General features: G+C 44.2%; 1 protein-coding gene across 4 annotated transcripts in view; it reads right to left on the bottom strand.

Annotated features, from left to right (window-relative positions):
• Positions 1–26126, bottom strand: part of GRIA1 (glutamate ionotropic receptor AMPA type subunit 1) — a gene marked incomplete at both ends in the record, with an annotated part of 309718 nt that extends 283592 nt beyond the window's left edge. For all 4 annotated transcript variants that reach the window (XM_082836840.1, XM_082836839.1, XM_082836837.1 and 1 more), the window contains 2 exons: positions 22892–23029; positions 26045–26126. In XM_082836840.1, coding sequence (XP_082692966.1) covers positions 22892–23029; positions 26045–26126 — 220 coding nt within the window. The remainder of the gene's footprint in view (positions 1–22891; positions 23030–26044) is intronic.
• Between the last annotated feature and the right edge of the window lie 570 nt (positions 26127–26696).

Consider the following 26696-nt stretch of genomic DNA (forward strand, 5'->3'; position numbering starts at 1 on the left):
TGTAGGCCAAGGTACAGAGTTGTCATTTTTTTTTAAAGTAGGACAATGACATGTTTAGCTTAATGCATTCAAAAGATCATATTAACCTCTGGGTGGTACATAGCCTGAAAAGAAGGAGACAAGAAGACAAGTTAGGATGTTAATGCAGGGACATGGGGAAAACAGTGTCTTGGTGAGAAATATGAAAAAGCAGTAGAGATAGGAAAACAGAGTTTTTGAATTCAAAATATATCATGTAGCTAGTGCTGACAGACCTGCCGATGAACTAGATGTCCGGGTAGAGGAAAGACGAACAGAGGGCCACTATAGGGGCTTAATGGACACATCTCCAGCTGTGATCTCTTTATAAGAAGATGCCACAGCTACTTAGCTTCCCATCTGCTCACATCTCATCCCTGTCTCCCTTACCCAGTCCAATCCCTCCCTTTTTTAGGGCCTAGGGGCCTTTCCGAGACTCCTTGAGGGTCCTTGCCCCAATTTCCGAAGCCCTGTGGCCCAGCACCGGTGGTTACTCTCCCAGAAACCCAGATGTCTTGCTCCCTGCAAGACAGGAAGCAAGCCCTCTGGGGGGCAGCAGCAGGGTGGCCAGTCAGCAGGCAGCGGATGACAAAATACAGCCACACAGGCACTCTGGGGATCCAGGATGCTGGCAGGAAACTGAAAACAAATTCAGTTGAATATTAAGAGAGAGTTGTTGTCTTGGTGGTGTGGGCCTCCTGGTGCTGATGGGAGTGGCGGAACCACAAAGAAAGCAGAAGGCATCTCCCTGGCCTGCCTGGATTCCCAGTGGCTGAGGACAATGTATTCACTGATGGATGTTGCAAATAAGGGAATCTGACCCCAGAGCCTGCTTCCCTCCCAGCCCCTGCATCTCTCATACCCAGTCTCTCTAGCTTTTTCACCAGTCCTACGATCCAGCCATTAAAGCCCAGCCAAGGTTTCTCTTATTTTTTCCCCATAATATGGTGATACATGTTGCAGTCAGAACATTTTTCCTCAGACATAAGGTCATACTCGGCCTTTGTGTTCGATTTGTGTTTTTCAGTTTTTTAATTTTCCTCCCTTCAGTTGGCATGGGAACGCTGACGTGCCAGTTCAGGGAGGACCCATCAAACACGCCATGACACTCCTCTGTGCCGCCCAGGTGCTTTGATAGGTTCAGAGTGCATACACAGCTCTCCCTCATGGAGGGAGATCTAGAAGCAGGCAGCCTTGCTGTTTTCCCAGCTGATAGGCTCTCCAGCTCCCATGATTCCAGGGGTAGAAGGGACCTCAGAGACCAGTCGAAACCCCAGAGAGGGGAAATGTTTAAGCCAAGGTCACACAGCAAGCCAGCAGTGTACAGAGGACTCAGATCCAGGTCTTTATACATTGCTGGGCACTGGGTGACCTCTTAGAATCATCTTGAACTTTTCTGGGCCTTTGTTTGCCCATTGGTAACATCAGATCATCACCTCTCCTTCCTCAAGGGGTGCTGAGAATGTCAAGTGAGATTCACGTGATTGGTTCACATGAATGGTGAGCATTTCTTTTAACCCAAAGACTCCAAACATGGGTCTTGCAGGTAGATGATCCTAAGTAGTTATTCAACGTATGTAAAATTAAAGGAAATGGTTACATGTTTATGCTTCAGAAGTGGATACGGTAAATTGGGATTCACCTACTCAACCATCCATCCGTTCATCCGTCCATCTACCCAGTGGCCATATTTCAAACACTTACCACCTAATGAAGACCGTGTTAACTTGGTTAAAAACAGGTTAAAAAAAGACATTGACTTCAGCCCTGGAGAAATGTGAGATCCAGCAAGAAAGACAGTCTTGTAAAAAACTCATCACAACAAAATGGGTCATGAGCAATTATGGCTGAAAAAAAGGGGCAGTTCTGCTCCCTTGAGAGCATAGGACCCATTACCTGTACAGCCAGGAAAGCCTTCCTTGAGTTCAGGAGGTTTGCATTTGGGGCTCAAAAGGTGACCAGGAGTTTCTTAGGCCGGCATAGGCAGAGCCTAGAGGAGTGTTGCAGCAGGTGTTCTGGGGGACCTGCAAGTTTTTCTGCAGCATTGAAAAAAGACAGAGCTCGTGTTTTCTAAGCATCACAGGCCCCGTGCGCAGCTTTTCACAAGCAATTCTTCATTCCATGAATGTGAAGACCATTCGGAATAGGTATTGTTATTAACCCCATTTGATGGCTATAAAACTGAAACTCGGAGCTATTACCTTAGCTAAACCTAAGGTTTCACAGGTGAGAAGTAGCCGATGTGGAATTCATGAGATGCGTGACCCCAACGTCTGGGTTCATGATCGCTACTCTTTATGGTTCTTTGTTAAACAGGGACGTGGCGGGAGGGGAATGAAGCTGTGAGTGTAGTCAGGCCATGGAGGGAAACTTGAAGGCAAGAGAGAATCCGTGAGTTGCCCAAGATCACATGGCTAATGGGTGACAGCACTAAGGCTTATGCCCCATTGTCCTATTTCCGTCTGCCTCTGGACCATACTGTGGCTCGCTGACTAGGGACAAATTAAGAGACCAAGATAGGAGGTGTCAGAGAAAATCAGCTGTCCTCCTGAGAGAGCACCAAATATCCTGTGTATCTTCTCCACTGTTCCGCTTGTGTTAGGTCTTCCCGGGGATCTGCGTGGGCGGGGGAATTTAGAGTATTGGTGGTCAACAGATGAGCATATTTTCTTGGTTTAGTGAGATGAAGAGAGGTGGGAGGAGGCTGCGCACAGGCCAGCCCTCAGCAAAACTGTCAAACGCCAGGTCTGGTCTGCAGGACTCCCTCCAGCTCCCAAAGTCACCACCCTCCACCCTCTTGCTTAAGCTTCTGTTGGTTTCCTATCCACCATCATAGAGGAAGCACCTCAATTACCCATTGTATTAGTCTGCTCAGGCTGCCATAACAGTATACCATAGATTGGGTGGCTTAAATGACAGAAAAATATTTTCTCACAGTTCTGGAAGCTAGAAGCCTGAGATCAGGGTGCTGATATGATTGAATTCTGGTAAGAGTCCTCATGGACTGCTGCAGATGGACTTGCAGATGATCACCATTTCACTGTGTACTCACATGGCCTTTCCTGTGTGTGTGTGTGTGTGTGTGTGTGTGTGTGTGTGTTTATAAAGAGAGAAAGAACACTAACACAAGCTCTTTGGTATCTCTTCTTATAAGGGTACTAATCTCATCATGAAGTCCCCACCCGTATGACCTCACTGAAACCTAAGGTTCTTCCAAAGACTCCATCTCCAAATACCATCATATTGGGGGTTAGAAATTCACATACAAAATTTGGAGGGACACAGTTTAGTCCATGGCACCAGTTCATGGAATTAGTACCGTACTCAGGAAGATTTGTCTTTATTGGTCAGGGATGCTGCCAGGGCAAGTTTGAAACCATCTGATGCCTTTCTAACAGTGACACTGTGTCATCAGGGTGGAGGTGGTATGGTACTTCTGTAAAAGGGCCAGGTCTCTGGTAGCCATGCTGATTAGGAGATACCCAGAACCAGATAAAGGAGACCCTCTCCACCACCAGCCAGTCCACACTCTTAGAACGGGCTCTGCCATGCTGAACCAAGATCTGTCGAGCCAAGCCTTCCATTCACTGGTCTTTGTTTGGCCTCCGAAGCTACAGAGAATAAAAGTAATTCTTACCAAAGGTGGCTGTTTAGATGTTTGGGGATAGAGACTGAGCCATACTCAGTGTACAACTTTCCTCCTCAGAGCATTCTCACTGGAAATGCCTTCCAGAACCTGGGCCACCTGATCATGGTCTTTAATTATGGACCCACTATTCCTGTAACCTGCCCATGAAGCCTAAAGTCCAACCATCCAAAGTAGAGTGGGTCCAGCCACCAGATTTCTTTATACTATTTTTAAGAATAGATTTGGGTCTGTCAGATAAAAGCCTGGAGCTTAATGAATTTTGCTGCCTCAAGGCCACTGCAAAGTCCCCCTATGCAGTCTTGTCATCCTCCCTACTGTTTGTCAGCATCTCTTCAGCCTCTCTGCAAACTGCCTCTTTTAGTTTTGATATTAGCTTTACATGTTACATTAAAAGGAATTTATTTCAACCTGCCTCATTTTGTAACAGATTTGGGGCTTAAAAAAGAAAACCAGTAGTACAGAGGCTGGGTGTCATTCCTGGATGGACATCTAAGCATTGGTTACTCGGAACTGGCTTTGCAGGAAAATGAGAAGAGGAAGCACGGCAGCGAGGCTGGCCTGGGCCAGTTTGGCAAGTGCTTCCCTGGACACTACTAGTTCTTCCTGAAATCACCAGTAATTCCCTGTTCTGGGTAAAACTGTTTGGAGGACTGGCTCCAAGAATTGATAGGGAGCCAGTAAAAGTGGGATGAAGTCTTGCTTGGTGATCAGAAGCCCTCTGTGAGAATCATGACCCAGCAGACAAAGCCCTCTCTGTACTTTCTGGGCCTTAGTTTCAAGGTAGGTAGAACAGGATCAGACTAGGCACTGAGTCCCACAGGGTATTAACAGGTCATTTAGTAAAAAGAGGGACTATTAAATTTGTAAAATACATATTCTCCCCTCCTCTGAGAAGTGAACAAAACACCTTAGCATATTAAAGGGCCTTCAAAATCCTGAAGGATAGACACCCCCCTGCTTTGTTTAATCCAACATTACAAACTTTATGACCATATAACCTCCCCTAATCTTCCTCCCCAAGGAACACCTATTAGCCTCACAACATCAGAGTTCCGATGGGAAACATAGCCTAGCTGGGTCTTTAAAAACGAACCCTGTGTTGTCAGTCATGTAGACATGGGGATGGTCTGTGTCATTTCACACTCAGAAAATGAAGGTAACTTTATTCTGGTGGAAGATTATTCTAGTAACTAGTAAATAAAACCATCTTTGTTTTATATAAAGAGGACCTTTCGAGTATCAGCTGTGAAATTTTAATTTATTATTCCATCTTGGAAATACCTTTTCCTGGCTTCGAAGCCTTCTCTAGTCTGAAACCAGTCCACTTCTTTGAATGTATCTTCTAGGGCTCTCCGGAAAACTTCATCCAAATCTTCACACTCATCATGTTAACTCTTCACCTCTTTCATGGGCTCTTTTCTGGTTATTTCACCCATTCTCATCTACGATCCTGGACAATTTAATTTTAGAATGCCCCTGGACCTAGCAGATACTTGTGGTCAAGGCAATATTAAACTAGGATCAAAACAGACATCTTATTAAGAGAGGAGAGCAGAAGAGTACCTTTCAGAAACTATCTCATTACAAATGTTTTTAAAAAGTCAGGTCCTTATTAATCCTCTGTTTTATCCTAAAATCCATTTTCCCAGAGCAGTTCATTCCTCAAACATTTCAGTCACCATTGCCCTATATTTCACTCCAGCAGCAACTAGCTATATATTTAGTTAAAGCCTTTTGCCTTTTCATTCCCAAATAAGTACAGGACCAGATTTAAATTTTATTTTATTTTATTATTTTAAGGCAGCTGACTCCAAGCAAGACCTGGAGAACTAAAAGGAATCATCTTGGCAGATGGTAAAAGGAAACAAGGAGCGAAGTGGCTCTATTTTGGGGTTTTGTTGTTGCTGTCGTTTTCAGATCAAAGAAACCTCAGATCTAGATATTTCCTAGCTAAATTACAAAATCGCATCCACAGCGCTTTTTATTCTCCATGCCCCTCATTTCAACAAGAACATTGGATTTTCTGATGAAGACTCTGGAGAGCATTTCCAGAGAAGCTTGTCATCACAAACAATTAAATTGAACAAACAGTAATAGCTCCCATTTATTGGGTACTTACTATGCCAGGCCCTGTGCTAAGCACTTTCCAAGTTTATCTCCTTCAACCCTTGCAACAATGCTAGGAGAAATGCATTATCATCGCCACTTCACAAAACAAGAAACCAAGGCTCTGAGAGGTGAAGTCACTTGTAAAGATCACACAGGATTCAAAATTAGGAAGCTGCCTCCAGAGTCCTTGTGATTAACCATGATACTACCCTGGAGACATTTCTTGAGCATCTGTCTCAAGCAGTTGGGTTGCATATACAAATAATCTTGCTTTCCCACCCTCAAAGAGCTCAGGGTCTTAATAGTAGATATGACCTTTCCCCAGGTACAGAAGGTAGGAAGTCAGAAGGGCCAATAAAAGCAGTACCAAAAAAGGGAGCTAGTAAAATAAAGGATGAAGAGATCAGTTACATCAGGCATGAATACAGGAAGAATGAGAAACAGTTTCACAGAACAGTGGTAATATCTGAGAAGCACCTTGGAAAGTAGGTCTGCTTTTTTATCTCATACTTCACATTCAATCCATCACTAAGTCCTGTTGCTAACCACCTTCAAAATAGATTTCAAAGCTAGCCCTTCTATCTCCTCTGTCACTAGGTAGGTGCAAGTCACCTTCATCTGTTGTGTCCACTATTGCAGGAGCCTCTTAGTGGGTCTCCCTGAGTTTCTTCTGTGGTGCACTGGGTTACTGTGATAGAATTACACATTTATGCCCTTTGCCATGTAGCTTCATAATCCCTCTCAGAAGGCAGAGCGTATTTCTCTGCCCCGTGAGTGTTATGTTTGCTCACATGCCTTTCTTGAGCTAATGGAATATTAGAAGACACAACACAAGAAGAGGCTTTCATGATAAGGCTTCGCCCGTTGTGCTCCTGTGATCCTCCATGAGAGTACCAGATCTATTTTAGCTGCCACCCCTTCACACTCACTTCCAAAACAAAGACACACAGGGCAGACCTAAACACTCCATCCAGCTTCATCCAGCCTAGAACAGATGATCTGCAGTCAATCTGCAGACTATGATTGTTTAAAAAAAAGATTCTGGGGCTTCCCTGGTGGCGCAGTGGTTGAGAGTCCGCCTGCCGATGCAGGGGACACGGGTTCGTGCCCCGGTCCGGGAAGATCCCACGTGCCGCGGAGCGGTTGGGCCTGTGAGCCATGGCCGCTGAGCCTGCGCGTCCGGAGCCTGTGCTCCGCAACGGGAGAGGCCACAACAGTGAGAGGCCCGCGTACCCAAAAAAAAAAAAAAAAAGATTCTGTGTAAGCCACTAAAATTTTGACGTGATTTGTTAAGTGGCAATAACTGATTGGTACACACTGTTTTCACATCAATTTACCCCTTTTCCCTTCTCCTCAGAGGAACATGGTAATCGTTTAAAAGTGTAAATCAGATCACCCACTCCCAAACTTAAGCCCCATTAGTGATTTTTATTGTATTTTAAGTCAACCTCTGTTTCTTATCATGGCCTACAAAATACCCTGCTTAATTCTTTGCTCAGTATGCTTTAGCCCCCCTGGCCTTCTTTTTGTTTTTTGAATACACAAGCTTACTTTCAGTTTAAAGTTTTTACCATTACTATTCCTTTTGTCTGGAAAGTTACAGAGTCCAGATCTAAGCTGTCTGATATGATAGCCATTAGCCACCTGTGACTATTTAAATTTAAATGAATTAAAATCGAATAGCATTAAAGATTTAGTTCCTCCTTCATACTAGCCACATTTCAAATGCTCAGTAGGCATGCGTCATTAGTGGCTACCATATTAGCACAGATACAGAATGTCTCCATCATTGCAGAAAGTTCTGTTGGTCATAACAAGGCTCAGTTAAAGTATCGCCTCTTCAGAGAAGCCTACCACCTGTTTAAGCAGCTCTCTAGCCTAACTTGTGTTCCATGACTCTACTTAGCTATATTTGTAGCATTTAACAACGATTTGAAATCATTATATTTATTTATTTCTTCACCAGTATACAGACCCGGAGAGTACAGGGACTTGGTTGATTTTGTTCTCTGCTACATCCCCAGGGTCTAATAAAGAGGGGTGCTCCGTAAATGCTCGTTGATTGAATACATCAATGAAATATTAATGCTCCATTCATATACTGGTGGTGAGGACTGTTCCAGGTAGAAGCAGAAGCATGAACAAAAGCAAAACAGTGAGAGATTGAGAGGCATGTTTATGGCAACTCTGCATAGACTGCTTTGGCTGGAACATAATAGGTTGGCTTAGATAAGTCTCAAAACTACTTTGTTGAGACTGAGACCATATTATTGAGAGACTCATATTCTGGGCTAAGTCTGAACTTCAAACAAGATGGGGAGACATTGACAACTTGTTTAAGACAAACAAGTTTCATGATTAGAAACAGTCTTCAAGAAATTGATCTACCCACGGTGTGGCAACTGGATTATAACATGGAGAGACTAATCAGAAGGCTAAAGACATAATCCAGTGAAGAAAGAAGAAAAATGGGGACAGATTCAAGAGTCATAGTGGCGGTGAAATCAACAGATTGTAGCATTGGATGGAGAGGTTGACAGAGTCTGAGGAATCAAACCAGACATGACATTTTGAGAGGGAGTGATTCAACAGAAATAAAGTGAGGGATAAGCAAAGGGTTTAGTAGGAAAGGTGGCTGTTTTTGATATATTCTGTTTTTGATATATTCAACCCCAAATGTAGAAGCTATCATCCTGGGGAAAGGGTAGACACTGGGGAGGAAAAGGGAGCAGATAGGGTCACAGAGTTCCCCAGTGGTGATGGTGGGGAGAACATAGCATCACAAAGCTAAGGGTTCTTACAGAGAGGTGTGAAGATTCTCCCTTAGAATCTTAGGCTACAAGAAATAAGAACATAATATTTGCTGATGAGAAATCTATCATAACCCTAGAGAAACTGGTTCATTAGAATAGTTAGGGTGGAAACCATATTTTAAGGTATTCAGAAGGATCTTGGAGTAAGGAAGAAGAGGTGGTAAGTGCCGCTTAAGTAATTTTATCAAAGCTAATGAACTACCCAGATTCTAGACTCCATGTTTACCCTTATGAGCTTCCCATCCCCCCAAACTCCTGCTTGTCAGTGTCTGGAGTGCAGATTAAATGGAGAGCTTGCATTAGATGTTCTCTGCCCTTCCTTGGAGCTCTGACACCTCCAGTGCTTTACCAGATAGGTTAGGGGTGGCTGGAGCTTATCCCGCTTGCTCGAGAGAGAGAGACTCTGGCCTAATTAACCACGTCAATTAACAAATGGAGTTTGGCACAGAGCTAAGATGAAGTTCTTTGATTTAACATTTCCTTCACGTATAACTTAAATCTCAGAATTCTTAAGTTTTATAATCAAAGACTTGGAAGGGGATCTGGAAGCTAGTTCATTTCCTTCCCCTGTGAAAGAATGAAGGTATGTACACAGACACACGCACACAGACACCCAGACAGACGCACATCCACATCTCTCCTGCCATCCTGAGAAGCAACAGAAACAACTCCTGATTATTCTGGAGCCAGGACAGGAAGAATAGCCAACGCCATCACCTCCTTGTTAGGAACGCCCTAGGAAGCCTTACCCTCTTCCTCTGCTGTGCTCTGTGGCTTCCACGTCCAGTGGCTGTCTTGCCTTCGGCAGCACGTGCATCTGTCAACCCTTGACTTGCACATGCAACATGGTGCAGACAAGCCAGCATCTGCTCGAGGACAACCTGCTCTAGCAGTGACCTGATTTGCAAGAAATCTTTTCAGAGCTCCTCCTTCTCCCCAGCCTAGACCAAGATTCTCAATGTAACTTGCCCATGTGGCTGTTTCTTCACATTATGCAAGGGATCATACTCCTGTCTGGCTTCTTTCCAACTCACCTATTTGAGTTTACATGTCACCTCCTTGGAGAGGTCTTCCTTGACCACTTAGTCCAAAGTAGGTGTTCTCTTCTACAATAGTGATTTGTCACTACATCCTATTTTCCTATGACCATAGTAACAATCTCTATTACAATCTTTTATACATAAATGTATTTATTTCCTATCTCCCTATAGAACATATGCTCCATGGAGACCAAGACCATATCTACCATTCTCCAGTGTTCCCTCAGGGCCTAGCAAAGTGTGGGACATACAGTAGTTCCTTTTATTGGTCAGCTATTGCTCCATAACAAACCACCCCAAATTCAGTGGTATATAACAATGAGCATTTACTATTGTGTTCACAGTTCTGCCAGTCAGCTGAGATGACTTTGCTTCAGACTTCAGTCTGTGGGTTGACGGCAGCACCTCTGGTTTTTTTGCTTTTCTCATTCTTCTGGGAGCAGCAGGCTCTCTGGGGCATGTTCTTCTCATGGCTCCTGCTTGAAACATGCCTAATAATATCCCATTTGCCAAGGCAAGTCACATGACCAAACATAACATTAGTGGAGCAGGGAGATATACTCTTCCAAGGAGTTTGGGGAGGAGATGAATAGACATACTCTTCCAAGGAGTTTGGGGAAGAGATGAATAATTACCAAATAAGAATTTAATCTACCATGATGCTCCATAAATATCAGTGGTTGAATAAATGAATGCCCTCCCCTAGACCAGTTGACCTTTCTAGCTAAACAATTTTCCAGTCATTACAATCCTGTGTTTTATCAGCATTAGTTTTAGAATTTCAGTCCATGGTGAATCCATGGCCTAGTGTGATAAAAACCATACCATTCTGTTCTCCTTGGACAAGGACTAATTTAAGATCTCTGCCTGTTTAACAGAGGTTATAGCCTCTTTCATTTCATCCTGGCTCTCTCTATCCACCGTCTTGAGGCATAGGGAAGGCTTCATTCCTGCCAAAAGCTAGAAGAGATAGAACCAATTAGAAGAGCCTACCATCTGGTGGTGTGGGCTCATCAGAATTGCAGCCAAGATTCCAACTGGGACTGTTGAAGAGTTTGTGCACAATAGCTTGAGTGTCTGAGTAGAGCAGGGAATGTCTTGGTCACTGGGAAAAAGTAGAGGTGCCTCAAGATCACCAGATATCTTAGGGCTGACAGCCCCAACATTCTCTCAAAGAGTGGTCAGAAGGGACACCCTCAGCCACACCCGTGTGGGTGGACAGCACTTCCTGAAACTGTTCCATGAACACGGTTTGCTCCTGGCTGAGCGGGGATTAGCAAAGACTCCTCATAGCTTTGACTGACTCATGAGTCTGCCTGGATTTCAAACCTTTTGCCTGCACTGATCTCTGATCGTGCCTTGTCCACCAGCATCCCTTGTATGCTTTCCTCTCATTGGTGGCTCTTCTCTGCCTTAGCATGTTGACCCTTGGTCTAGCTCCAGTCTCTCTGAATTTTCCCTTCTGAATTGATGTGTGCGGGAGGACATCTGTGTTTTTTTCTTGCCTACTGAGCATCTAATGTCCATTGTTTTGGTAATAGCATCCTGATTTCCTTTGGAGGAATTACTGCTCCCCCAGGTCCACGTAGTTTGGATAGACTGAATGAAACCAACAATCCATTGGTACTTCTCACTGCCCCAAGCTCTAAGAATGACCATATGACTAGGCATAGAATGACCTAAAGAAGAGAATATGCAGGCCACTGTGTCATGTTCAGAAATGAGCATGTGTCCTGATTTTTATTCAGTGACATCAGACCTAGGACTTTTGTGGAACTGAGGGCAAAGAGAAGTTCCCTTTCCATTGGACTTTGAGATGGGCAGGTGTAGGCTGGCTGTGCCAGGATCTGACACATGAGTATAAAGCCAATTTAGAGAAAAGCTAAGCCCCCAAATCTAGCGGGTCTATCTGCAGCCTGATGATATCATTCAAGCCCCTGAATCTAGCTGTACCTGAAGTCAAAACTATCCAGTTAGTTTTCTATCACTTGTCACCAGTAGAGTCCTGACTACTCACTGCCCAAATGGGGTTGCCCCTTTGTCCCTATAAGCGGTAATTTCTTGAGCCAAAAACACTGTGTTAATAGACAAAATACCTAGTTAATTATATTACCCTGCAGTTGTCTAGCACTTCTGAATTTTTAAAGCTCTTTCATGTAAGTAATGGCATTTGCCTATTCTAATAACCCTGAGAATATGGTATTATCACCCCATATTATACATCTGGAAACTAAACTGGACACAAAAATTTCTCAAGGTCATACAAGTCAATGTGAAAGCTGGCATTGAACAACTTATTTCAATTCCTGTGTATGCCTTTCTATTAAATCTCATTGGAAATTGTCCCCACTGGTCTCTAATGCTCTTAAAATCAGAATGATATATACAAATGACTAAACTTTTATTGGGATGATTATCATAGCACTATTTTTAGGAAAAAGCATTTGGAAATAAACTAGATATCCAATAACAGGCAATAGATGAAGTAAGTTAGGGTATGTGTGTATGTTGAGCTTTTAAGAAGACATTAAGATGAATGTGTGATGTTCAAAGTAACACGTGTTACACTGAGTAAAAAAATCATGTTCTTAGCCAGTAATATAAATATACTCTTAATTTTTTAATTGATATATTCAGAAAAAAGATGGGGAGTTTATCCTTAATATTATAAGTACACAAATTTTATTTTGTTTGGTGTTTGTGTCCACGTGGCTTTCTATAATATTCATGCTACTTTTGTACACGAAATAAAAGTTAGTCTCAAAAAGTTCATTTCCATCCTAGAGATTCCATGTAATGACATTAGCCTCCAGCTGCCTCCTTAACCCCGATTTTGCCTGCATTCCCTGGGATCTGGACCTCCCGTGACCTTGGGCTTCCCTGTGCACTTGGAACAGCAAGCTGTGATACACCAAAGTCATGGGAGTGGTCGGGGATAGAAAGAGATTTCCAGTAACCTCTGTACACTGCACACCTTGACTGCAGCTGCCATGGAGCAGCACAGGTCCCTTGAAAGGGCACAGGGCTGTGTTACACAAGAAGCAGGCACTGACACGGGGGGAGGAGGGCTGCTGCCACAGGAGGGGAGCTATAGCATCCACAAGGGAGTAGGCAGACACAGCAGACAGTGAAATGAAGAAAGCCCTCCCAGCCCGCACATGTCTAGGGATGGAACCAGAAACCCAAGCCATTGCCCCCTCACTCCCCTGAGAAGTCAGTTTCCTCATCTGTGAAAAAGGGAGAAAAAAATTACCTACTTGATGCCATTTTATTGAGTAGAAAGTTGATTGGAAATTAGCAATCATTTACTCCTTCTCCCAATAACCACATATCAGTGGTACAATTATTACCTTCATTTGAAAGCAACTGTGGTTCAAAAAAGAGAATTGACTTGCCCGAGCCATGCAAGGCATCCACGGCAGAGCCAGGCCTTGAACCGGAAATCCTTTATTTAGAAAATGGAGCCTTATACCTTATTTTGGACCCTGACTGACAATCGTCTAGAAGGAGCTGGAGTGAGCTTTTGATTGGACTTATAACTGGTTTTCACCTCCGTCACTTTCCAGCTACAGTTATTATAATCGTCTTCCACGGGAATTTACAGCACAGCCTGCTGGAACTCTCAGAATTCATAATATCCAAATACTACCCCATAAGCAGCAATAATGCAGGCTTATTTTCATCCCTGCCATTGATATTACATAATATACAGCTATGCATTCATTCATTCACTCATTCATTCATTCATTTCACTAGCACCACCACACACTGTTCTCTGGTGGAGACTGTGATGGGAAGCTAAAGAAAACAAGGTCACTGCCCCCAAGTTGTTTAGTCCAGTGGGGCAGATAAAATAAGGGTCCAGGCAACTAAAACCCATGGCTAAGTGTGACAGCTGCTACAAGGAAGATACAAAGGGCTATGGGACAGAGGAGTGTGTGAATGTGGGGGGCTGGGACAAGGGAGGATGAGGAGAGAACATGATGCAAGAGCTAGGACAGACCAGAGGGACAGAATTTCGATAAGGGAATATGGGAGGCGTAGTGTGTAGGTGGAGGAAACAGCAGTGTGAACTTGAGGACCATTGAGTTGCCCGGTTTGAATGGAGGCCAGGATTCAGTGTAGTGTAGCCTTCCCGTCTGATAAATTAAGTGGAGTTCTAGATGATTCTCTGCCTCCGCACACATACTCACCAAATTTCTTGGCCCTCTGCTGGATCAGCTTCGTCTCCGAGAGCACATCCACAGACACACCACAGAGCCACATACAGCATATGACCCCTGCGCCCAGCCAAGAGCCTCCCCTTGCCCCCAGTGTCTGTCCCCTTTCCTTTGCCAGACTCCATCCCAAACTGGGGACGGGAGTAAAGGAACAAAGACATTAGCAAAACGTCTCCAGGGAACCTGAAAGCGGCCAAGTGTTCTTGAGCCTCTGATTCCCGGTGAGAAGCAGACATCTGAACGTGACACTTCTCTGCTTAGAACCCTTCAGTGGGTTTCCCACAGCGCTTGGGCTAAAGGTCAAATTCCATAACAGGGCCCACCAGGCCTGGCCCTTGCCACCGTCCCCAACCCCATACAACCGCACCCCTTACCCCCCCATCAGCCCTCTGCCCGGAAAGCTTCTAGAATATTCCTCCTGTTCCCGACACCACATCACCAAAAGCCTTCAGTTCTCAGCTCAAACACCTATTCACCTCTCTGCCCAAAGACGGTTCCTTTGTAATATGCTTTCATTGAATCATGGCCCCTTCTTTCACGTCTTTATCCTGATCTCTAATCATGCACTCATTTGTACGATTATTTGACTAATAGCTGCATCCCTTACTAGCCAGTAAGCTCCATGAGCACAGGGCTGCTTTCTGTTTTTGTTCACAATAGTAAGCACTCCATAAATACTAGTGGGACATTGAATGAATGCACCTGAGGCCCATGGTTGGCTTAATTCCCCTGTATCTGCATACAAATGTAGCTTGGCTGTGCAACTCGGTGGACAGGGTTCAGAGCTTTTCTCAGAGTCTCAATTTGTTTAGTGAGCCTCTGTCCAGCCAAAGCCTGGTACAAAAGCTTCTTCTCTTAATTGTGTATTCCTGGAGTTTTCCATGCACTCTCCTCATTGAAATATAGCCCTAGAAGGACTCTTAGAGGTCATAGGAGCTTCATCGTACAAATAAGCATGGGCGTGGGCCTCTGAAGTAACACATGAATGACTCAAGAAAACAGTCCAGCACTTGAGTCCATGTCTTCAAATCTCAATCCAATATACTCTTCACTGGTCAGACTTGGTGTGTGCGTGTATGTGTGTGTGTGTGTGTGGACACGTGTGTATCTTCCTATCTTCCCATCTACATTCCACCTGCCCTTCTACCTACCTGGTCTGATTCCTCCAACTGGAAGTTTTCCTTCCCTTCTCTCGATGTGTGTGTGAGTGAGAGAAGGGGAGTGCAGAGAACCTCTCCATTATATCAGTTTTTTGTGCATGCCTATTTTCTCTGTAAGAACCTGAGCCCCTTAAGGGGAGAATCAATGACTAATGCATTTCATCTCCCCCAATTCCTAGCGTAATGCCTTGTAATGGCAAATGGATTTTATCTCGTGTATCAACTGCAACTCTGACCAATTTGTAGTCACTGCCTGGAATGTTCTGGTGAGAGGGAATTTAAAGCCATGTCTAGATTCAGTGGAAAAGAATTCTGTAATCAATGAATGCTGTCTGCAAGGGTATGAGAGGGGGCTGTAATGGTACATATGCTTCATAGGGGGCAATAGTAAAAGTGCTTTGAAGGAACGCATCAACACATAAATGAATCTTAACTGTTTCCCAAATGTCCTAAATGACTACTTTATCTTGAGCATCTAAAAGAATAGTAATCTCACCCATCGCAGCAGAAGTCTTCAAACTAATCAGAGGAAGCAGTGTTCACACTCTTCTGCATCAAAAAACTTATGATCATCAATATTATCATAAGAACCAAGAGTCAGGCACAGACAATGTTGGGGCCTGTGTGTCTCAAAGTGAGGGCAGAGGTGAAGGTGGAGAAACCACAATCACACCGTAACATCAACCAGAGAAATGCAGACATCTGCCATGTGACCGGGAGCTCAGCATGGATGCAAGAGATAAAGTCTGAACTCTCCACCTTGCAAAAATAAATATATGCCGTAGTGGTAGAGACGAGGGGAGGAGAAATATTGTGACTCTACCCGCATGAAAACCCTCCTCTCAGGACACGCCCCAAACCTGCTCCACCCTTCAGTACCTGCTCCAGTTCCACCTTCTGCAAGAAGTATTCCTCATCCACAGCCATCTGCCTCTGCCTTGGAAGTCTTAGCACCTAATCCTGAATCGTAAACTTCACTTCTTTGTTGGGCTCTTTTCCTGCCGTTTCACTTTGTTTGTGTCCATAATGTTCCTCTGTCTTAAAAGGGTGAAAGCTCAGCGAATTTTGGAGTTTGCAAAGCTGGCTTCACATATTAGTTTAGGCTCTTCTTCACTGGGTAATATGGAGAAGACACTTAATCATTCTCACTCTCAGTAGCATCATCTATAAAATGGAGATAATAACCTCTCAAGATTATTATAAAGTATAAATAAGACAACATATGTGAAGTCTCTGGCATATGGTAGGTCTTCAGAATAATCCTTGTTTATCTTCCCAACAGTTTCATGAGTACATATAGATCAACTTTTTTTTTTTTTTTTTTGGCTGTGCCACACGGCTTGCAGGATCTTAGTTTTCAGACCAGGGATTGAACCCGTGCCCCCTGCAGTGGAAGCGCGGAGTCCTAACCGCTGGACCTCCAGGGAATTCCCTAGACCAGTTTTTTGAGAGCAGGAGTTACATATCTTTCGTGGCCTCTACTGTTTATTGCAGGGTGAGGAATAGATATTATTAAAATAAAATAATAAAATGGCAGATGCTGAAGTGTATAAATCAGGTGTGAGCACATTGGCCTACTTACAGGCCTGGCCAAGTAACATAATTTGTTATACTGGCCACATGTCTGATAAGGAGTGGTCAGGACTTCGGTAAACTTGAGAGATTATACCTTATACTTAAATCGGTCAGCACTTCTCAGCTCTAGACAGTAGAAGTGGAGCAGGAATGTGGGTCCATAGTTGCCTGATGCCCTAAATTCTTCCAAAGAAGCCAGAAATTTGGATTTTTATCCCAAATTTTGAAAAGCATCATGCAGATCAGGCAAAACAAGTCTCTGGAACTGTTAGTTTGCAGTTCTGAAAATGATGAGGGACACTCAGGCAAAAGCTAAGAGGCCGTGTGTCTGTTGCCAGCACCCAACATCTTGTTAGAATGCCCTTGGGCTTCCTAAGTAGGTCCACGACAGAGGGAGACCCACTGGAAATAGGCACACTGCATTCCATCTGATTGTTATTTAAGCTCCCAGCATCTATGCTGTGTCACTCTCTGATTCCTAGAAACATTTGTTCATTTGTGTTAAGGGAATAGCCCTGTGCCAGGTGTTCTCAGCAACACCAAACAACAGCTAAACATGGTCTTTCTGAGCAGCAATTCACATTCTGGTGGTAGGGTTGACCTCTAAACACACAACACAGGCAACATTGCAGAGCAAATCAACTGGGGCTTAAAAGCTCAATGCTTCCAGGAGCCAGGCAGGTGAAGAAAAGGAGAGAAGTGGGCTGCTCGAGAGAGAAGCCATGCAGGTGGGATACTCCCATCCTAGCCAACTGGGGCCACGTAGACCCAGGGTCCAGTGTTGCCAAATGGTTTGAAATTTCAAAGAGAGCTAAGATACCCAAATTCCGACGTGCAATTCAATGCTTAAACACTGTGCTGAAAGTGGCTTGGGGATAGCCATTGGGTCACCCCTTCCTCAGCATTTGACAACTGGCAAATGAGAGGCCCAGCGTGGAGTGACACAGGAGGTCAGAGCAGGGGAAGAACTAGGTAAAGCGTTCTCTTTTCTTTTGCACACGCTCTTCCCTCTGCCTGGAACACACTTGCCTCATTTCCTTTTGGCCCCCTCACCTTGACCTCTTAGAAAGCTTCCATTTATCAGTGAGACTCAAATCAACCACCACCCTCTGAGAGGCCAACCCTGCTTTTCAAAGCATCTCTAACACTCCCTGCAAGTGACTGCTGTAACACTTACAACATTACATTTTTAACTTCTCTTTATAGGACGGTTGGTTTCACTAGGGATAAAGTCCTCCAGGGTGGGAACATGTCTTACTTTTGTCTACATTTCTAGTGCTTAGCACCACGCCTGAACTTGGTTAAGGGCTCAAAAACTGCTTGCTAGAGGAATACAACGGTTTTAAAGAGCTTCGTCAAGTGGGATGCCCATATTACCTGCTGTCAAATCTCCCCAGGGCCAGCCCCTGAATATTCTGATTCAGGAAGTCTAGAGTCTGCCCCTGAGTCTTGCTTTAAACAAGCTCCGTGGGTGAATTTTCTGTGCGCTGAAGTTTGAGGATCTCTAGGCTAAACTGTAACTCCCACAGGGAAGGAAGCTGTGTCTTCTTTGTTGGCCGTTATATTCCTAGCACCTGGCACTGTGCTGGGCATACAGTGGGAATTCAGCATGTATTTGCTGAACAAATAAATGGATGAATAAATGAAAAGTAAGGATTAAGTTGCAACAGTGCTCCTCAGAAATCTAATAGGAACCCCAATTAGTATTTCATCTGTCCCTTTATTTATACTTACCATAAAGACACCAAGATAAGCTGAACAGCTAGTCAGTAACTACCACCTCTATGGACAGACCCCTCAACTCCTGCCCTTGTGGGCTTGGAAGTATACTCAGAGGAGATCCTAAAGCATTTGGGTTGCTGATTCAGACTTTATCCCTTAATGATGGTGGAAAAGGAAAGCAGGAAAGATGGAATGCAAAGAAGACGCAGAACTCTCATCTTGCCTGGAGGTATTAGCGATACTCTCCCCTGCATTCCCTACCCTCTAAGGACCACTCTGCCTTTTTAATGTCCCCTGTTGCTAATACATCTAGCAGGAATAGTTCATGTTATACTTCCTCTCCTTTCCCTTCTCCACCCTCTGGTGGAGGGATCATGAATAGCAAAATGTATAGGAAAAAAACAAATGACAGGAAAATGATGAAAAAATAAAGATTTGGTTATTTTCTGGAGGTAAGACTTGGAGAGTTAACTTAAGGTTAACTACTAGTCCAGATTTCAAAAAAGCACATGAAATTAAATCTCAATGAGATGCTTTCTTAGTTTTCAATAAATGATTAGTTAAGGCATCATACCTAAAACCTCTCTGCTCCTTTCGACACATTTTTACTCAATCCAAATTGGGACAGATATCAGTTTTCCCAGACCAATGGATCACAGTGGGCACAGCCCCAAAGGGTTCGCTAGTCTCAGATGAAAGTTAACAAAGAATCTTACAGGCAGGGTGGAAATTACATTGCCACCATAGCTACCCCAATTGCCCAGTACCCTCTCAGTTCTTGGACACACAGCAGAGTCCCCATTGGACTGTAAGCCATTTAAGAGTAAGGACCTTTTATCATCTGTTTTTCCAATGACCATATCAGTTCATAGCATTGAAGAAACGTTTAAAGAATGACCAAATTCTTGCAGCTCTATTTACTATAGCCAGGACATGGAAGCAACCCAAGTGTCCATCGACAGATGAATGGATAAAGAAGATGTGGCACACATATATAATGGAATATTACTCAGCCATAAAAAGAAATGAAATTGAGTTATTTGTAGTGAGGTGGAGGGACCTAGACTCTGTCATACAGAGTGAAGTAAGTCAGAAAGAGAAAAACAAATACCGTATGTTAATGCATATATATGGAATCTAAAAAGAAAAAAAAATTGTCATGAAGAACCTAGGGGTAAGACGGGAATAAAGATGCAGACCTACTAGAGGATGGACTTGAGGACACAGGGAGGAGGAAGGGTAAGCTGTGACAAAGTGAGAGAGAGGCATGGACATATATACACTACCAAATGCAAAATAGATAGCTAGTGGGAAGCAGCCCCATAACACAGGGAGATCAGCTCGGTGCTTTGTGACCGCCTGGAGGGGTGGGATAGGGAGGGTGGGAGGGAGGGAGATGCAAGAGGGAAGAGATATGGGGATATATGTATATGTATAGCTGATTCACTTAGTTATAAAGCAGAAACTAACACACCATTGTAAAGCAATTATACTCCAATAAAGATGTTAAAAAAGAATAAATAAAGACAGGAACAGTTTGGGGGAAAAAAAAGAAGAATGATCAAATTCATAGAAAACTATACACTGGTATGTGGCAGGAATCAAGTTCAAGAACCCATATCCACTCACTTCCGGTTCATTAACCACAGTGGATGACATTGCCTGTATCACATTTCAATCCTTCCAATAAAAGGCCAACAACCCTATTAGAGATCAAGTCTTAGGTTGTTAAGATAACGGTACAGAAGCACCACCTTTTGCCTTAGAACATTTCCTCCAATTTTTGTCTTTTATTATTTTGTCCTGTCAGTCAACACCTTGACACTAGAATAGCAGTTAACATCTCTTTCCACCGAGCTCTGTTGTAGACAGTTCTCAGCAGTATGAGTGAATACACGTGCCAGCCATTTATTCTTCTAGATTCCCTAAGCAAATAATCCTAGAGTAATGGATCCCTTTGAGAGGGTGACAAAAGCTATGGAGCCTCTACCCAGGGAATAAATTAAAATATGCACATGCATGCAATAGGTTATGCATAATCTCTGGTGGTTTTTAGATACATTGATGCCCACACCTAAATCCTCCCTTGAAAAATTCTCCTTTAAGCCATATTGAAAGAAATGGCAGGTTATCTAATAACCAAATACCTACTCAATGTTATTTTAGCTTTCCAGGGAGATGGTTTCACAGAACTACAATTCAACAGTTAAACTTCAGCTCACTTTTAAGGGTAGTGAGTAACACAGTTGACAAGATTTTCAACCTCAGCATTACCAGAATGCAGAATTGCTGTTTTATTTATTCAGTGGGTCACTCCTGTGCAAAATCATGGCTACAGTTTGAAGCATTATAAGGTTTTCTGCCTAGGTGCTTTATCAGGCCACTGCCTTATAAAACTCTGAAAATTTCCTTTTATTTCTGGGGTAATCTCAGTAAAATTGATCAAGTTACCATGGGATCTCTGTATCTATCGCAGTGCTCAGAAACACGTACCTTGGGGTCACAAGACCACCATTTACTTCTTGGGTGCCCCTGGGCAAGTTATATAACCTGTTGCAGCCTTAGTTTCCTCTTCTCTAAAAGGAAGATAATATAGAGCACTGCAGGGCTCCCGTGAGGATTAAACAAACTAACACATGAAAAGCAATTAGTGCGTTGCAGGGCCACAGTGGATGTTCAATAAACGGTAATGAATGTTACTATAATTGTCCATAAAATACTTATCATAGTTCTTGACACACAGTAAGTCCTCAGTAAATGGAATCTGAAATAATTATAACTCTTCTTTTTATTGAAGTATAGTTGCTTTACAATGTTTCAGGTGTACAGCAAAGTGATTCAGTCATATATATATGTATATATATATATATATATATACACACACAAACACATATATATACACATATATTTATATTCTTTTTCAGATTCTTTTCCATTATAGGTTATTACATGATACTGAATATAGTTCCCTGTGCTATACAGTAGGTCCTTGTAGTTTATCCATTTTATATATAGCAGTGTGTATCTGTTAATCCCAAACTCCTAATTTATCCCCCTCCCTGCTTTTCCCCTTTGGTAACAATAAGTTTGTATTCTGTGAATCTGTTTCTGTTTTGTAAATAAGATCATTTGTATCATTCTTTTAGATTCCACATACGTGATATCATATGATATTTGTCTTTCTCTGATTTATTTCACTTAGTATGATAAGCTCTATGTCCATCCATCTCATTGCAAATGGCATTATTTCATTCTTTTTTATGGCTGAGTAATTGGAATAATTATAATTCTTGGAATTTGCATATACATTTTCTTATGAGTGGTCTTAGGGATAGGGAGAATGCTGAATTCTCAGTTTGAATGTGTTCAATTCAAATCATGGAGAGCTCACCGGGAGGGGAATGCGGGAAAGCAATGAAGGAAATATGGTGCATGCCTTCTGCCATCTACAGCTCAGCAGAAGCCACCATGGCCACAGTGGCACCCAGAGCCTGCAGTGCCAATTTAATCCACTTTCGAGTTGTTCTTGCCCATTCAGCTCACACTTCCATGCCATCAATTCCTATTTGAGCTTAATCCCTGGAGGGAAAATGTCTCTACTGATTAAATTTTATGCTTTCACCTGTCTTCAAATGGCAATCATGCCACCACACAGGTTTCCTTTTCAGCCCTAGTTGTCAGAAAAACTCAGAATGGTGTTTGTTGCCCGCATTTTATAATGCATTCTGTTCAGATGGCAGAAATTGGCCTCTCCTTTCTCCTTCTTGGGGTCACCTCTGTTCTGTTTTGTGCTCAAAGGCCATCCTAAAAACTGTGTAAGCCCTCCGTCACTTCAAAGTATTTTGGAAATAATCAAGGCATCAATTTTTTTTTTTCTTTTTTGCGGTACGCGGGCCTCTCACTGTCGTGGCCTCTCCCATCGCGGAGCACAGGCTCCAGATGCGCAGGCTCAGCGGCCATGGCTCACGGGCCCAGCCGCTCCACGGCATGTGGGATCTTCCCGGACCGGGGCACGAACCCGTGTCCCCTGCATTGGCAGGCGGACTCTCAACCGCTGCGCCACCAGGGAAGCCCGAGGCATCAATTTTTTAAAATCATTATTGGTCATTTCTAAAAATGGGAAACCAAATAGACACCTTCTCAGCTATCCTTCCTTATCAAGCTATAGCGACGTTTTCTCGTTTTAACTGTGCACAGGAAAGGCGTAAGCACTTTAAACCACATTTTCTAAGTCAGAACCTTTTATTCTACGCCTCTCAGAAGTTTCCTAAGTGTGAAACTCTCAGTGGAACCAGAAAACCTCTGCGAGGTGTAGGGGAGATTCAGTCAACCCCAGTCCTCGTCATGCTGGCATTGAAAGTTATCTGGCAGTGAAAAAGCAAACCCATTCTATGAAATGCTACAGGATCTAACATACCAACTGATGGAATCACTCAAAAGGCCCTGGAAATTTTTCTTGGAGGGCTTTCTGTTACGAATACAGATGACACCTCGTCATTTTTTGCAACATCGCCACCTACGTACAGGCCCTCCCTTCATTGGTCGATCGCAGAAAGAAATCTCAGAAATAGAAGCAATTACTTACATCTATAGGTCATCTCAAAGCTGTCACTGATGTTCACAATATCAATCTGGGGGAGCAGCTTTGGGGGCTCTGTGAGTTGCGACAAAGCAAATCTAAAAGCGGCATGTTCCTGTGACTGCTGGTTTGGAAATAATCCCCCTGTGAGGAAAGAAAATGCAACATGGTATCTGGGCTAGAGACCGGTTTGATTCCTCAACAGCCCACCCCAGATGGGCCCTTTTCTTCTCCCCAGGCTGTATTCACTAGGTGTTGCCTTTAGTAGCGGGTATCAGAATTCACATAGACTCAACTGGACCCTGAGGCTTCAAGTTCCACAGATGAGCTTTTATGTGACAAGGGCTCTAACATCTGTCACTGACCAAATATTTGATTGTTCACCCCTCAACTCAGTTCAGATCAGAGAAAACAGGAGCGTTTTGGAGTTTTTCTTCCTCCTTTCTCGTGCAAGCCTCTTAGGCTGCCTATGCTCTTGCATGTACGTAAACCCTAGCCGTGCCTAGTTTTTCCTGTATCTGACTCGTTTCTCATCACAGAGCCTTACAGGAAGTAGTGCTAATACATGTTACAGAGTAAACTCTAGCTCTGGGAGCCTATGAGCTTCTCCAGCACTATAACCGTTTGCTTTGACTTTGACCCTTGTAGTCTTTGACCTAGCAAGACCTGTATGACAATCCTCTAAGGTTTATTCAGTTCCTCTGAAAACTGATTTTCTGCAAACAGTGTTTTGCTGCTTCTTTCACCACTCATGATCCCAGGAACGACTTGTTACATAAGGGATTGCCGTCGTATTTATTTGCCTGGGAGAACCCTGGGCTTCAAAGCTCTGGGGGCTTAAGGATATCTAGAGGATGCAAACATTCTATTCTAGTAAAAAGCAGAGCAAAGGGGCCTGGTGGGGCTCCTGTTCCAAGAAACAAGAGTACACACCTTACCTTTGTATTTACTGTGGACACATAAATAAATTAAAATGCATTTCTGTGAAGTAAAGTCAGCAGTTTCCAGAGACTGAACTATAATGAATGTTTACGTAGAAGTTGATCTCAGATTCCTTAGGAATCCCAATCCCGATGTGACACACTTCTAACTTCTTATACAGTAGATATGTATTTGTTTTTAACAACCAGTAAACAAATTGTAAGGCTTTTGTTAGAGGCAGTACAAGTAGAATCAAGTACTATCTGGTGGCCGCGATATTTTCAGCATGTGTTCTACAATTGAACGTTTCAACCTTTTATGTGAAAACAAAAACAATGGTTCAATCAGTTGAACAAACAAGTTGGGGCAAAATATGATGAAAAATCTGCAGAGATACATAAGCAAGCATCTCTACGTATACACAAAACACCCTGTGCCTTTATATATCCACGGCAATATACACAAATACACTTGGAGAAAGCAAGTCCTCATATCTTAAGACAAGTATTTCCAATCAGCAAAGTATGGGCAATACATAAGCACCAACGTAAAGAAGAGGCACACGTAAGAGCAAGTGATTTATACATGGTCCTATGCCTCCATTTTAAAGGACAAAAACAAAAAAATTCTTCTTGATTCTGATGCTCCCCCCTCCCCTCCCCAGATGACCACACCCCAAACACTTCCCTGGCTTCCTCCTCCCCTGCAATGAATGAAAGAGAGCGGGTGGGGGTGGGGAGGTAGGTGGCTATAGGCTGGGCTGCAAGAGAAGCTTCCCCAGAGGCAGGAAGTTTTGTTTTGCGTCTAAGGCACTAACACACATATACAGACACACTTCAGAATGTAGCTTAACAGGTGTCAGGAAACAAAGCAAGTTACTCCATGGCTGTTGTAGCCACCCTCAGAGCCAGCACATTGGAGAGGCCAAAGGAGACGGATACTGCCGCACATATGTGCCCAACAAAAGACCACCTGCACCACATCCCCCCACAAACACACGCACACAAGAGACACAAACTCCTAGGAACATGAACTTTCCCTAGTGGAGCAGTGTCCGTGTCAGGGGAGAGAAATCAGAACCCAGACCCACCAAGATGCCTCCAAGCAAAGCAGCTTGCTGGATTCCGGGACATAAACAGCCCTGAGATGCTGGTCATACTGAATCCCCGAGCCCTTGTGGACACACGTTGTTATTGGTGTTACTGCTTCTGTTTGTTTCGCTTTCACCCGTTATTATTAGGAGGAGCAATAGCTATCGGCTGCCCCATAAATACAGGGAGGGTGAGGGTCCTGTGAGGAGCGTGACAACCAGGAAGGGGAAATGGGGAACAGAAAAGCATGCAGCATGTTGAAACCTGTCTCCAAGTTGAGAGGCTGGAGCTCAGTGATGGGGAAAGCTAAGAGGAGGGGAGAGGAGCATGTGGATGTGTGTGTTTGTGTGTGTGTAAAAGGTAGACCGTGTCTGTGGATGGAGAAATCTAAGAGGAGTGGGAGATGGAAGGAGTAGGAAAAAAGGCAGGCTAGGAAGTTCCAGAATCGGAGGAGTGGGGACCACCAGCCCAGCATGGCAGACAGCAGACAGAAGGCAGCTAGAAGAGTCCAGAGCAGGAGAGAGAGCCCCCTTCACCTAGAGTGGGGGGCCTTTTTAGCATTATTTTAGTGGCTGCAATAAACCCAGCATCCTTCATTCTTTCTTTTAGAGGGTCTCTTTCCCCTCCCCCAGGTGAGAAATCACCGCCTCTCTCAAATATATATGTGCATATTCAATCCATAATCACACACACCACACATATTTATATAAACAGGTGAAATCGGGCACCAACTACCAAGCCACGGAGTTAACTCCTTAAACACCCACCACCCCTTTCCTTGTTACAGCCTGATTGTTTTTCCTCCAAAGCAGTGGGTCCTCCATTTCACATGCTCATGCCTAGAATGTGAGTGGTGTGTGAGGACCTGTGTCTGCCTCTGTGTGTGTGTGTGTGTGTGTGTGTGTGTGTGTGTCTGTGTGGGAGCGCACTTCCCTTCTCTGCCCCGCATCCCATCCAGAGAAGACCCCTCCCCATGCCAGCGGTCCAAGTCTTCACATCACCGGACAGCTTTGCATAGACAGCCAAGCAAGACAGCCCGTAGTGGGGCTGGGGGGAGGGGACACAGACCCCCTCCCCCCTCCCCCCAAAAAAACAAAAAACTGGCCAGACCCAGAAAGTCCCTCCCGAGGCTGCCCCTCTCACTCACCGATCTGGATATTGTTGGGGAAATTGGCACCTACTACCGCGCCTAGGAAACCGGTGCAGAAGAAGGCAAAAATGTGCTGCATATTCCTTTTTGCATTGGCGAAAAAGAAGCCCAGGTCCAATCATAGATTTGGTGTTTTCCCCCCTTCCCTTTATTCCTCTCTCTCTTCTGCCTGTTCTTTTCCTCCTGCCGTTCCTTCCTTCCTCGCTTGCTTCCTGCCTGCCTTCTGCGAGGTTTGTCTGTTTCCCTTGGAATCCCAGCGCTTAAACTGCAGCGTTAACACCAACTGACAGCCAGATTAACTGAGCACGGAAAAGAGAAGCCTGTCCTCCTGCGAGCTGAGCGCTGCTCCCCCTCTCCCTCTCCTCTGCTCTCCTCTCCTCGCAGCCTGCCTCCCTCTCCCTCCCTTGCTCTCTCGCTCTCCCCCTCACGCTCTCACAGGCAGCCAGCTCTACGCCAGTACCCACCAGCGAGCCAGTTCCCGAGGCTCCCCAGCATCACCCCCTGCCTCTTCATCCTCACCTTAGTCTCCTTGCTGGGTGTGCCGATGGCTGGCTGGGCGGGCGGGTGAGGGGGTGTGATACCTGGAGCCTGCTCGCCCGAAAGGGACAGCCCTGCGATCCCCTTCGCCCTCCCCCGCCTTCCTCAGCTG

This window comes from Leucopleurus acutus (assembly GCF_964270905.1).
Source record: "Leucopleurus acutus genome assembly, chromosome: 3".
In the NCBI taxonomy this organism is placed as follows: Eukaryota; Metazoa; Chordata; class Mammalia; order Artiodactyla; family Delphinidae; genus Leucopleurus; species Leucopleurus acutus.